This window comes from Panthera leo, chromosome B2 (assembly GCF_018350215.1).
Source record: "Panthera leo isolate Ple1 chromosome B2, P.leo_Ple1_pat1.1, whole genome shotgun sequence".
Classification (NCBI taxonomy): Eukaryota; Metazoa; Chordata; class Mammalia; order Carnivora; family Felidae; genus Panthera; species Panthera leo.
The window spans coordinates 88481588-88494680 of NC_056683.1; the positions used below are offsets into that span (position 1 = coordinate 88481588).

Here is a 13093-nt window from a genome sequence, read left to right on the forward strand (position 1 = left end):
TCTCCATTAATTTTGTTCATTTGTTTGATTTCTTCATTGACCCCTTCATTGCTTGTTCATTATCATGTTGTTTAGTCTCCAGGTTTTTGTGTCTTTTCTATTTTTTTCTTGTGATTTATTTCTAGTTTCATACTGTTGTAATCAGAAAAGACACATGGTATGACTTCAATCTTCTCAAATTTATTGAGGCTTGTTTTGTGGCCTAATACATGATCTATTCGGGAGAATGTCCCATGCACAATAAAAAAGAATGTGTATTCTGTTGTTTTCAGATGGAATGTTCTCTATATATCTGTTATTTCCCTCTAGTCCAATATGTCATTCAAAGACATTATTTCCTTGTTGATTTTCTACCTGGATGATCTATCCACTGATGTTAAGTAAAATGTTAAAGTCCACTACTATTACTGTATTATCATCAATTTCTCTCTTTATGTCCATTAATATTTGCTCTTTGTAGGTATGTGCTCCAGTGCTGGGTGCACAGATACTTACAACTGTTACACCCTCTTATTGGATTGATCCCTTTATCATTATGCAATGCTTTGTCTCTTGTTATAGTCTTTGTTTTAAAATCTATTTTGTCTGATATAAGTATTGTTACTTTGTTTTTGTTTTTTTGTTCTTCCACTTCCATTTGCATGGTATTTTCTCCATCCATTCACTTTCAGTGTATGTATCTTTAGGTCTGAGGTGAGTCTCCTATAGTCAGTATAAAGATGAGTCTTGCTTTTTGTTTTTTTTTTAATCCATTCTGCCACCCTATGTCTTTTGATTGGAGCATTTTGGCCATTTACATTTAAGTAATTTTTGATAGGTATGTACTTACTGCCATTTTATTATTTGTTTTCTAGTTGTTTTTGTAGTTCTCTCCTGTTCCTTCCTTCCTTCTCTTGCTCTCTTTCCTTATGAGTGATGAGTTTCTATAGTGTTATGTTTGGCTTTCTTTCTCCTTATTTTTTGTGTACCTCATGAGGTTCAAATATAGCATCCTAAGTATACAGCAGTCTATATTACTTTGATGAACTTCAAAGGCATTCTAAAAACAAAAAAGAAAAAAATAAAACCTTCTTTTTCTTTTTCCCCTTCATGTTTTATGAATATGTGGTCCTATTTTACATCTTTTTACTTATAATTTTTTTATGTCTAATTATGGCCACTTCCTTTAGGACTTACAGAAGTCTCTTTAACATTTCTTCTAAGTCTGGCTTAGTGGTGATAAACTCCTTTAGTTTTTGTTTGGGAAACTCTCTCTCCTTCAAGTCTGAATGACACCCTTGATGAGTAGATTATTCTTGGTTGTAGGTGTTTTCCTTGCAGCATTTTGAATGTATCGTGTCATTCCCTTCTGGCCTGCAAAGTTTCTGCTGAAGAATCAGCTGATGATCTTATAGGTTTTTCCTTGTAGGTAACTTTTTGTTTCTCTCTTGCTTTTAAGATTCTATCTTTAACCTTTAAGACTTTACTTATTACATGTTGTAGTGTGGACCTCCTTGGGTTCATCTTGTTTGGAACTCTCTTCTTTGATGTGGATGTCTGATTCTTTCCCTATATCAGGGAAGTTTTCAGCTACTGTTTCTTTAAATAAGTTTTTCACCCCTTTCTCTTCTTCTTATGGGACTCCCGAATGTGAATGTTTGTTTGCTTGATGTTGTCCAAGGGTTCTCTTAATCTATCTTCATTTTTAAAAAGTCTTTTCTCTTTTTGATGTTCATCTTGGGTGCTTTCCATTACCCTGTCTTCCAGATCTCTTCTGCATCTGCTAATCTGTTGATTCCCTCTAGTGTGTTTTTTACTTCAGTTATTGTATTCTTCAACTCTGATCGGTTCTTGCTTATATTTTCTATATCTTTACTGAAGGTGTCACTGGGTTCTTCCACTGTTCTCTCCAGCCTGGTATTTTAATGACCACTACTTTAGATTCCTTCTCAGGCATGCTGTTTATTTTTATTTCACTTGGTCCTTCTCTTGTTCTTCCTTTTGAAGCATATTCCTCTGTCTCCTCATTTTGCTTGACTTTCTGCATTTATTTCTATGGATTAGGAGGTGCAGCTAATTCTCCTGAACTTGAAGGAATGGTCTTGTGTTTGGTCATCCCCTATGTAGACTATATGCTTGGTGACTTTTGCTGGCTGGCAAGCTGGACCTGTGGCTGGCATGGGTTAGGGGAACCTGGTGCTTTCCACATAGTGAGTCCCTTGTCAGGACAGCTAAAACTGAAGCAGATTCAGGTCAGGATGTCTCAGGGTTCTGTGTGTGGAGAGCACACTAGCAGGACAACTGAAGCTGAAATGGGTGCAAGTCAGAGTGTCCCAGGGTGCTCTGTGCAGGGGGTACCTTGGCAGAATGGCTGGAGCTGATGCAATGTGCAGGCCAGGAGATCCCTGAGCTCTCTAGGCAGAAGGTACCCTAGCAGGAGAGTTGAAACTAAAGTGGGTCCAAGCTGGGGGGACAAGGGGCTCTCCACACAGAGGCACCTTGGAAAGACAGCTGAAGCAGAAATGGATATAAACTTGGGTGTTTCTGGAATTTCCACACAGAGGATGCCCTGAATAATGGCTGTAGTTGGTGTGGGGTATAGGTTGGGAGGTCCTGGGGTGTTCCATGCAGGGGTCATCTTGGCAGGACAACTAAAGCAAAGATGTGGTCCCTGGGCTCTCCACACACAACATGCCCTGGTAGGACAGCTGAAACTGAATTAGGAGCAAGTCAGGTTGTCCAATGGAGGCGCCCTGGCTGGGTGGATGGAGCTGAGGTTGGCATGGGTGGAAGTGTTCTGGGGTGCTCCACACAGGTGTGCCCTGGCAGGATGGCTGGAGCTGAAGCAGATGTCAGCCAAAGATGGTGAAGCACTCTGCACTGTGGGTGCCCTAGCAAGTCACTGGAAGCACAACTGGTGTGCGCCTGGAGTGTTCTGGGATGTCTGTACCTGTGTCACCTTGATGTGAAGAACTGGGGCTGGAGTGAGCACTAACCAGGGGTGTCCTGGTGTGTACAACTTTGTGGCTGCCTAGGTAGGACAGCTGGGGCTGGTGCGGGCTAAGGGCTCACGGTTCACTGAGGCAGGAGGCCAGTTAGGGTGCCAGACTGTGCACTGGTCTGTGCTTTTAAGGTGGAGGGAGAGTGCAGACCATGTACCTAAGCTCCTCCCACCCAGAGAGCATTCTAGCAGCTCTCCCCACTGTTTGGTGGAGTTCTAGAGTTGACTCTTTTATATGCTAGTTGCTCTTTTAAACCATGGCTTTTAGAGAAAGGTGATGATGATGATGATGATGATGATGATGATGATGATAGAAAAATAAAAGAAAAAAAGGGATAAAAAGGGGAAAAAAAGGAAAACAAAAACGAAACAAGACAAAACCAAAACCACACGCACAAAAAAACCCAGTTTATTTTCTATGCCCCAGTGCCACTGCCCCCAAAGCTGGCATGGGCTGTGGACTCTGGTCTTGCTGAGGTTACAGGTGCACTCTGATGACCGGACCTGCTGGTGTCTAGATCCTGGTGGGGTCTAGGCTTTTAAGGTGGGGTGGGAACACAAACTGTGTTGTCCTCCAGTCCCTTTGACCTGGAGAGTGACCCACAGTCCCTCTACAATTTGGTAGAGTTCTACTGTTGTCTCTCTTATGTGTTAGTTGTTCTTCTCCACTGAGGCTTTTATCCTGTGCCCAAGGACAGAGATCTGTTCCTGGTCCCTCAGTACTATCCCCCCTCGCCTCCCCCCAACTGCTGTTGGCCTTGTCAGAGGTGGAGGTTCCCTTTGTTACTGTGTCTCAGTTTTTCTTGCTGTTCTCTTGCCATTCTATGGTTTTGCAGAAACTGTTTAGTCAGCCCTCAGTTCTCTCAGGAGGAACTGCTCTATAAGCAGGTATAAACTGCTGTGTTCTGTGGAGCTGAGTTCAGAGTCTTCCTATGTTGCCATGTCGGACTGGAACTCTCCATATTTCCTTGCTCTTGCTTGGGAAAGTTACAAATGTTTTCAAAAAGAAGCCATTATACTTCTTCCCTATTTGTCTTTCATGTCTCTGTCAAGTAATTCATATGTTTGTAAGCCGTTAGGCCACCTGAAAACCAACCCCAGTGCTCACAAGTGTGCTTTTGTCTGAGAGTCATCATTACCAACTTCTTTGTAGTTCTGTAGCATCTCTTTAAGACACTGGCTATTCCTCATCTCTACTGTATGAGGTTCGGGCGGGGGGGGGGGGGGGGTGACTGTAAAACAGATATTAACCAACGCCAGCCCCTATCCTCTGAAGTGAAGCCTAATGTAATCAGTGATCCAATTTTAAAGGCCTCAGCTACCTTTCCTCATTCTCTCTCATTTTCTTAAACTTTCCAAAATATTTCTCCTGTAAAAGGTCTACACTAATTCAAAGTGGTAGGTAGGCAGAAAGGAAAAGAAATAAGCAAGGAAAGCAGTCGTGGTGTTATAAAAAATCAGTACTGACTATGTTGGGGCCCAAAACCTTGCATTTGAACCCTTGGCTCTGCCATATATTAATTGCTGGACTCTAGTCCCTCTTCTATGAAAACACAATGATATCCAATTCCCTGAGCTATGAAGAATAAAGAAAATATAACACAGATGAGGTATCTAGCCAAAAGTGTACCTGTAACAGGCAAGAATTTCTCCCTAAATGTTTAGGCAAGAGTTTCTGATAAAAGTAGCTTGAATAAGTAATATGCAACCATATGAGCAACATCCACAAATGTATCATAAACCTGGACTGTGCAGAGATTTTCAAGGAAACCACAAATTCAGATGCTGAAAATCTTCACATTTCCCCGTGGTTGAATGTTTAATAGACAGGAAAGGACAGAGTCCACTCCATGGACTAACCTATCAACACTAACAGATTACCAGAGAACACAGTACAGGTGCTATATGAATTCACAAAGTTCCAACTGTGTGGGCAATTTTAACTATGGTGCTGCCAGCACTTCCGGCTAAAGTAAGAAGTAACGAAGCCTCACAGGGCTCCCAGCTGATAAACTGCAAGAAGGACACAAGGAATCCCAGAACTGGAAAGGATTTTCAATAGATCTGCCCTGGGGTAGAACTACTCCTAAAATCTAGAATTATTGGAAATGAAGATTTGACAATATTCCTTAATCATGAGTTTAACATCAAGAAGCATTCACACACACACACACACACACACACACACACACACACACACGTATAACTCATACAAATGGATTAATTTCTTCTCTGTCTTTAAAATGGAGAACACAGCTTATATAAATTCTCACTCTTCTTACTAGACCAAGAATTAATGTTTATTTAGAGCTTTCTGATAGGCTCAACTATAAAATTCTGTTATTGTCCTCACTCTTTTACTTAAGTACAGATATAATTACTCTCTGTATCAACTGGCCTATCTTGCACTTCTTCAAACCAAGCAGGCTTATCAGGACAAAATTTTATTGTACCTAAGTTTTTTTTCCCCCCTTGCAAAAAGTCTGAGATTGGCTTTCACATCAAGGCTTTAAAATGAGTTTATACATGGGGCACCTTGGTGGCTCTGGCAGTTGAGCATCCAACTTCGGCTCAAGTCATGATATTGCAGTTCATGAGTTTGAGCCCTGCATCGGGCTTACTGCGGTCAGCCTGTCAGCACAGAACCTGGGTTGGATCCTCTGTCTCCCTCTCTTTGCCCCTCCTCCACTTGCGCTCTCCCAGAAATTAAAAAAAAAAATCTTAAAAAAAAAAAAAAGCAAAAATAAAAAATAAAACAAATATATATACTGTATCCTTACCTAGTATGTCCAGTTGCCGTAATCGGGTACAATTACATGCCAGTTCTTCAATGTCTGTGTCACACACAGATCTGTTAGCTGTAAGAAAGAGTTTTTGCAAGTTTGGGAGCTGGCGTGCCAGTCTGGCGAAACACCCGGTGCTGCTCTGCAGTGTAGGGCACCAGCCAAGGTCGAGTTCCTCCAGAAGCGGACACCCAGAAGCCAGTTCTGCTATCCCGTTCTCAGTAATATTCTTACACCTCCACAGATCCAGAGTTCGGAGTTTTTTACACTTGGCTCCTATCATGCTGGCTATCACATCATAGTCTTCAATCTGGAAATCAAATCATTCCAGTCTCTTACATATTATGCTCAGAAATACAGACTGCATAGAGCAAGTTAAAACATTCATAATCATCTCCTATTGTTTGCTTCCATGTAAACAGACCCACGTTCTTGTTAATATAGATCTACCCACTCATCTCACAGATCTGCCACTGTTTCCTACAACAGCAAGAATAATCGCTTACTTAAAAATCCACCTAACAGAACTCTAGACAGAGGGCTTCATGAATTAAATCCCAGAGCAGTATGAAATCTTCAGTCCCTCACAAAGAATTTGAGGATTTTGTGTTGTTCTTGCACGCCTTCCATTTTGACCTTGCTGCTGCTACTCGCTCGGTTCACGGGACCTCGTTTCTTCTATTTTATATATAATTCATCAACTGTGGTAGGTATGTAAGAGCCCCCTGATAGAGGTGGGCACTTCACCACACTCTAAAATGGTATGTGAATATGTTGAGAGTCCTAATAATGATACTAGTTTGGGGTTAAATGAGGCCTTTAGGGACTGAACGTACAACACAAAAATAGATTGTGATATGTTGTCTCAGTTACTGGAAGTGTCCGACGATTTACTTCATGATCACAAGATAATTCTCTACTAAACAGGGATTAAACATTTCAGTTCACGGGCTTTATATGCTTTAATAATGTTTTTCTTAACAGGTTTCTTTAGAGTTTAATTTGATTATTTTTTAATCAGGTATCAAAATTATCACCAGAAGTCAAAAGGAAACAAAATAGCTAACACTTCCAGGTATCATTTCCTTGTGTTCATTTGTTTATTCATATCTTCAACTACCATGTGCCAGGACCACTCCAGAGGCCAGGAACAACAGTGAACCCCAAAACAAAGACTTTGTTCACATTTTTGGGAAAGACAAACAAACGAGCAAAATAAATCCAGTGAGTGGTAAGTGGTGTTAGAATAATGAAATAGGGTGATCAGACTGCCAGATGCGCAGAGGGTCACATGCAGTGGAGGAAGGGAGCAGGGGAGAGAGGGGTGATTGTTGGGATTTCCAGGAATGAACCTGGTGTATTCAGGGAACAGAAGTAGGATCAGGAATGGCCCAAGGGGAGTGAGGAGAGAGGCCATGAGGGCAGAGAGATATGCAGGGGCCAGGCTGTGATGCCATGAAAGAGTTTGGATTTTTATTTTAAGTACCAAGGAAATCAATGGAGGGTTTGAAACAAATACGACTTACACTAAAACAAAAACAAAACCCCCCTCTGGTTTCTGTGTGGAGGATGGTCTATGGTCGGTAAGACTGGAGGGAGGAAGCCCAGCAAAGAGGCCTGCATTAGCTTAGTGGAGAGAGGCAGGGGCTTGCAATGAGTTTGCAAGCAGTGAAACGAGAAATGGACACATTTGGAGCTATAGAGCTATATTTTGAGTCAGAACTAAGGGCTGATGGCTTAGATGAAGTCATGGGGATTTCTACGGTCTTCAGGAACTGTTATGGTAGAATCAAGCAGAAGACCATGAGAAACGATTTGAGGGGAATACAACTACTTAAGTGAGTGTACCCAAATACACTTTAACTCTGAAAATTAGTGCAGCCAATCAACTCCTTTACAAAGAATTGTCAAGCTTTCCAACACTCGTGATGCTTACTTGCTATTGTTTTGATAGTCAAAAATAAAATCAAATGAATCATCCTGCCTTTTGGTCAACTGATAGAAAAGAAGCTGAAATAAACATGGTATTAAAATATCAACAAAGATCTGTCTGTGTTACTGTTCTGGTGAACCCTGGACCTGCTGTGAAATGGGAACAGTATTTCTATGACAAGTGTGGAACGTTTCCACCACAATGTAAATAATAGTATCAGCAATATCACGAATATTTCTGAACTTCAATGTCAAGTCCTTAAAACTTAATTTCCTGACAAACAAATATCAAAAGCAACAATATTTTACTGGCAACTACATACTTTAATTTAATAATAGCCTACTTATCTTAAGTAGCATTTCTTACAGTATATCATACATTAACAGAAGTACAAGGAGAAAATGGGTTCAGGAGTCAGGTAAAGCTGCAAAACACTGGCATACACAAAGGCACACAGTTTCTTTGTTGTAGGATATACCATTGAAAACTCTAGGAGGAAGGCAGGGTAGCATTATTTCCTAATCTTAATCAGGAATCCCTACCTCACTGCCCCCCAATACACATCTTTTCTTCAAATTGAATATCTTTTAGGACTAATGTTGCATGAGTCAACTTGAAAATGTTGACTTAAAACATACTAATTCCAACTACAAACATATATGTGATTCCAAATCTCAAGTATGTGTGACCAGACTCCTGCTTTTCTAGAAGATGTTGTTCCAGTTTAAAGGGAGGTAAGTAACAGGCAGAAAAAGGTACCTCTGGCCAAGGTTAAACAGCGGCCTTACCAATCTAAAGAGGGCGAGCTAGCAATAAGCAACAATCCAAGCGGCAGTAACTGGCTGGTCTGTCATCACAGAAAGTCCCATCAAATGTAACTGGGCCCATCCAGAAAAGTCATCAGAGGGACCCAACAGAAGCCCATGAAATGGCTTACGAAGATAAGAATTTGATCAAAAGTAAGGAAAGTCTAATGCTGAGTTAACGGGCTCCCAAGATTGTTTCTAAAGACCGGGGTTGGTCTGAGCCCACACCTGGTAGTTTAATCAGGCCTAACCACCAGGATGGTTTTTATATGGTGATATGGAGATAAACAAGTGGTCGTAACAAGTCTCTCTAGCCTACATTGCCAAATCTTGGAGCATCTCAGAAGCCATCATTGAACTCTAAAAGGTGTTCACATGGAATTTCTTTTAGGTTGAATCCAAGCTTAGGACGCCAGGAGAACTTCTCTGATCTTGCAACCATCCTGCTTATTCAGGTCTTCCTAGTAAGTGGATACAAAATTGGAATGGTTTGGGGGGGGGCACCCGGGAGGCTCAGTTGGTTAAGCGTCCAGCTTGGGCTCAGGTCATGATCTCATGGTTTGTGAGTTCAAGCCCCACGTCAGGCTCTGTGCTGACAGCTCAGAGCCTGGAGCCTGTTTTGGATTCTGTGTCTCCCTCTCTCTGCCCCTCCCCGCTCGTGCTCTGTCTGTCTCTCCCTCAAAAATAAATAAACATTAAAAAAAATTAAAAACAAAACAAAACAAAATCGGAATGGTTTGGGATCTCCTGAATCTGTTTTGCGAGGGGAAGGTAAGAAAGAAAAGAGGGATGGATTGCCCTACAGTCAGTTATATTGGGAGATGCATTTCCTCTGAGTGTGTGTACATGTATGCACACACACATGCACATACAAATACCAAGAGTTCTCCTGTCCCTGAAGTCTCAGTATTACTTATAAGCCACATAATTTAGATGAAAAGAATTTAACTCATCCCATGAACTCTTTCAATGGCACCATAAAGCTAAAATTTTTAATCTGGAAGGACCTTAAAGATTATCTAGTTCAACAGTCCCTAGGCATTTGGATTTAATGGACCAGTAACATTTCAAAAAAATTTGAGTTCTAACATAGGGTGTCCATTTACCTTAACCAGTAAGGACAGTAAAACAAACACACACTGAAAACAACAACAGCAAAACAAACAAACAAAGATAAACCTACCTACTATCAGCAACATTTCCAGGAAATAATTTCAGAACTTAAAAACTAAAATTAGCTTTGTGACAAACATACTGAACTACCAGCATTTGGGTATGACTGATATCTTATTTTGTAAAAAAAAAAAAAAAAAAAAAAAAAAAAATCCAGAGAGGTACATAGCTTGTCTGAAGCTTGTCTGGCTCGAGGCAGAACCAAACTCTTTTTACCACAACACATTACTTTCCTTGCTCTCCTGGATAAATCATGTTGATGTTTCAAAGAGATCCTCTCGAATTTAAGAAAAATGTTTGAAAGTAGGGTACACGGTAGTCTGCCGTAAATCTGAAAAGCTGTGGGTGAGTGTGGAGTGGCTGGGTCAGGATAAAATTCACCCATGGGAAGAAAAAGAGAACAAGCGATGGAGTATAGGTAAAGAATTTTCAAATACTTACCATTACACAACTGCCCAAACTAAGGTGCTGAAGCTCTGAACAGAAGTTCAAAATGCTGAGCAGTGCTGTTTGCTGCCATCGGGGACCACATTGGCGGCAAATATGGAAAGCGAAAGAAAGTGAAACAAAGAGGAGAGGTCAATTAGACATTAAAGGCTGTCACCGCTTTTCTTGAAATAGAGCTCAAACCCGAGGTTACAGACACCACAAATGCCATTTAATGAGTCCCCAGGTGCTCCCACCATTGATTGGCTTGAAGTCAAGGTAATCATTACTAGTTTCCATGTAAGTCGCCACTTCGTAGATGGTTTTGTGGGCCCCACAGACACCTATGTTCCCTGTGACCTCTCAGCTCATCTCCCAAAGGTAAGCAATTTGAAAGTCTGGTTAAGACTGAACGGCAAGACAAGCTTAACAACCCCGCCCTCAAAAAAAAAAAAAAAAAAAAAAAGTAAGAAAACAAAAACCCAGAGAGGCCTGGTGACACTCTGAAGAACAGCGGCAGCTCTGACATTCACTGATCAGCTGCCGCCTGATGGAGCTGCCAATAGAGTCACCCCAAATCAGGATTGAGCTGGTGACGTTAATGTCAAAGGATTCTCTTTGCTGACAAGGATACCAACAACCATTGAGCACCTGTCACTAGCAACATGCTGACTGAAACATATATAACGTGCACTTTCTAGTCATGTTCCTGCCATTTAAGCCCATCTACTCTGTGCAATGAAAACGGTCTCACCACTGAAGAAACCCAAAGATATGCTAGACTGCTACATAATCATGGTACCTACAATATCTCTAGTCATAAGTTCATTTGATGAAATGCCTGCCATGAAAAATTACCAAAAAAAAAAAAAGCAGCAAAACATTCACATTTCTAGTTTTCTTTTTTCTATTAGGACAAAAAACTACTCGAACTAACATGGCAAAATTTCTTTCTAAACATTTCAACTAAATCGTATCTAAAAAAAATGACGATGACACTGTACAACCTCTGTTTAATCTGCTCCAAGTGTTCAAAACCTGAACAGTATTAGCTGGAGAAAGGACAAAGAATGTGTCATTGATGATACAAAACATTAGTTCGAACCCAGGTAAGATTTTCCCAGAGAAAATAATGAACTATATCAGATAAAATAAACTTAGTTAAGGCAAAAATAAAATAATAGTTACAAGAGGTCCTAGAACAAAACTAGACTTAAGACTAATTGTTTCACTGTTGGGCATTTCTTTAAGCAAAATTAAAAAAAAAAAGTTTATATTCATTTTATGACTTTATACCTAAGTTTCAACACAACTTATCACATTTATAAGACAATCCCATCTAGCTCTCAGAATGTTGACATTAGAAGAGATCTATCAAAATAAATTAATTTTCTGCTTCTCCATAATACTTAGCTATTTTAACTTACTAACAGATAGGAAAATGACATCAGGTTTGTTTTTATTAAAATACCAGATCCCTATGACAAGGTTGCTTGATAAGACTTTCCCATGAGCAAGATCCAGGACATATTAGAGAACTTTTATAGAGAATTCCATATATTCTTGTCAATTCAAAATTATAAATGGCTCCCCTTCCCCCACCCCTATACGCACACTCCATTCAAGAACTTGCTGATAATTTATTTTTAAACTATTTACAATGGCAAACCTCAGGTATATGAACAAGTACAGAATCCAATGAAATGAATACCCAGGTAGCTGCAACTCAGATTTATCAAATCTTAGCATACTGCTTTGCTTATCCTTATTTATTTGTGAATCCCTCCATCCATTTATATATTTCCTTAGAGGTAACCTTTATCATCACTCAGTGCTTAAAAAAATGATTGAAAATTATATAATTTGGGGCACTTGGGTGGCTCAGTTGGTTGAGGGTTTGACTCTTGCTTTCGGCTCAGGTCATGATCTCATGGTCATGAGACTGAGCCCCACGTCAGGCTCTGCTCTGGGCACTGAGCTTGCTTAAGATTCTCAGTCTGTCTGTCTGTCTCTCTCTCTCTCTCTTTCCCTCTGCAGGGAGGTTTTATATAAAAACAGGGGTTTTATATAAATGTGCACATACTTTTGCATCTTCCTCGACAATGTTTGTGAGAAATTTGTCTGTGTTGACACTCACAGCTTTAGCTCACTGACCTGTTAACTGTTGTATATCCTATTACATTATGCAACATATATTCCCATTTGGTGAATATTTAGTTTGTTTATAACTTTTACCATAACAAAGAATGTTAAAATAACCATTCTTATATGTGTTTCCTTGTGCATTTTATAGAAGAGTATTTCTCTAGAGCACATGCCAGAGGAAGAATTTCTAGGTGTTTAGGTATGCTTAAACTTTATCAGATTTTGCAAAACAGCGCTCCTGAGTGCCTGCGTCAATTGACGTGCCCACTAGCAATGCAAGAGCGCTGGGTCCCACATCTTTGCCAACATATAATCTTTTCATCCTTTTTAATGTCTGCCTATCTGATGAGCATGGAATGTTAGAACATTTATTAGTATGATTACTAGTGAGATTGAAGATCTTCTCATATGTTTATGGGCCACTCATATCTCCTGCTCCATACACTGCTTAATCATATCCTTTACTGATTATTTCCATTAGATTGTTCCTTCCTTCCTGACTTGTAGGAATTCTTTTCCATGCTGGATACCAATCATTGTCAGTTTTATCCATTACAAATATCTTCTCTAAATCTAACACGTCTTTTGCTTTATTTATAGAATCTTCTGCGACATGAAACGTCAAATTTTAATATAGTCACATCAATCTTTTTCCTTTATGTTTGTATTCTGTTGTCTTCTCCAAAAGGTCCCTCTTTACCCAAAGGAGAATATTTTTTTTTTCTTCTTTTTTTTTTAAATGACACCATTAAAGTTTTTCTTTTTTACACTGGTTTTTAACCCAGTGGTAACTGATTTTTATACATGGGAGCATATCAAATTTCATTTTTTCCTTAAGAATAACCAG

General features: G+C 39.9%; 1 protein-coding gene across 3 annotated transcripts in view; it reads right to left on the reverse strand.

Annotated features, from left to right (window-relative positions):
- The window catches only part of FBXL4 (F-box and leucine rich repeat protein 4), an 82553-nt gene that overhangs the window by 7574 nt on the left and 61886 nt on the right, over nt 1-13093 (reverse strand). For 2 of the 3 annotated variants that reach the window (XM_042939421.1, XM_042939420.1), the window contains 2 exons: nt 10117-10188; nt 5761-6073 (listed from right to left, as the gene is read on the reverse strand). In XM_042939421.1, coding sequence (XP_042795355.1) covers nt 5761-6073; nt 10117-10188 — 385 coding nt within the window. Of the gene's footprint in view, nt 1-3333; nt 3958-5760; nt 6074-10116; nt 10189-13093 lie in introns of those variants that run through there. The other variant, XM_042939422.1, reaches the window with a different exon arrangement.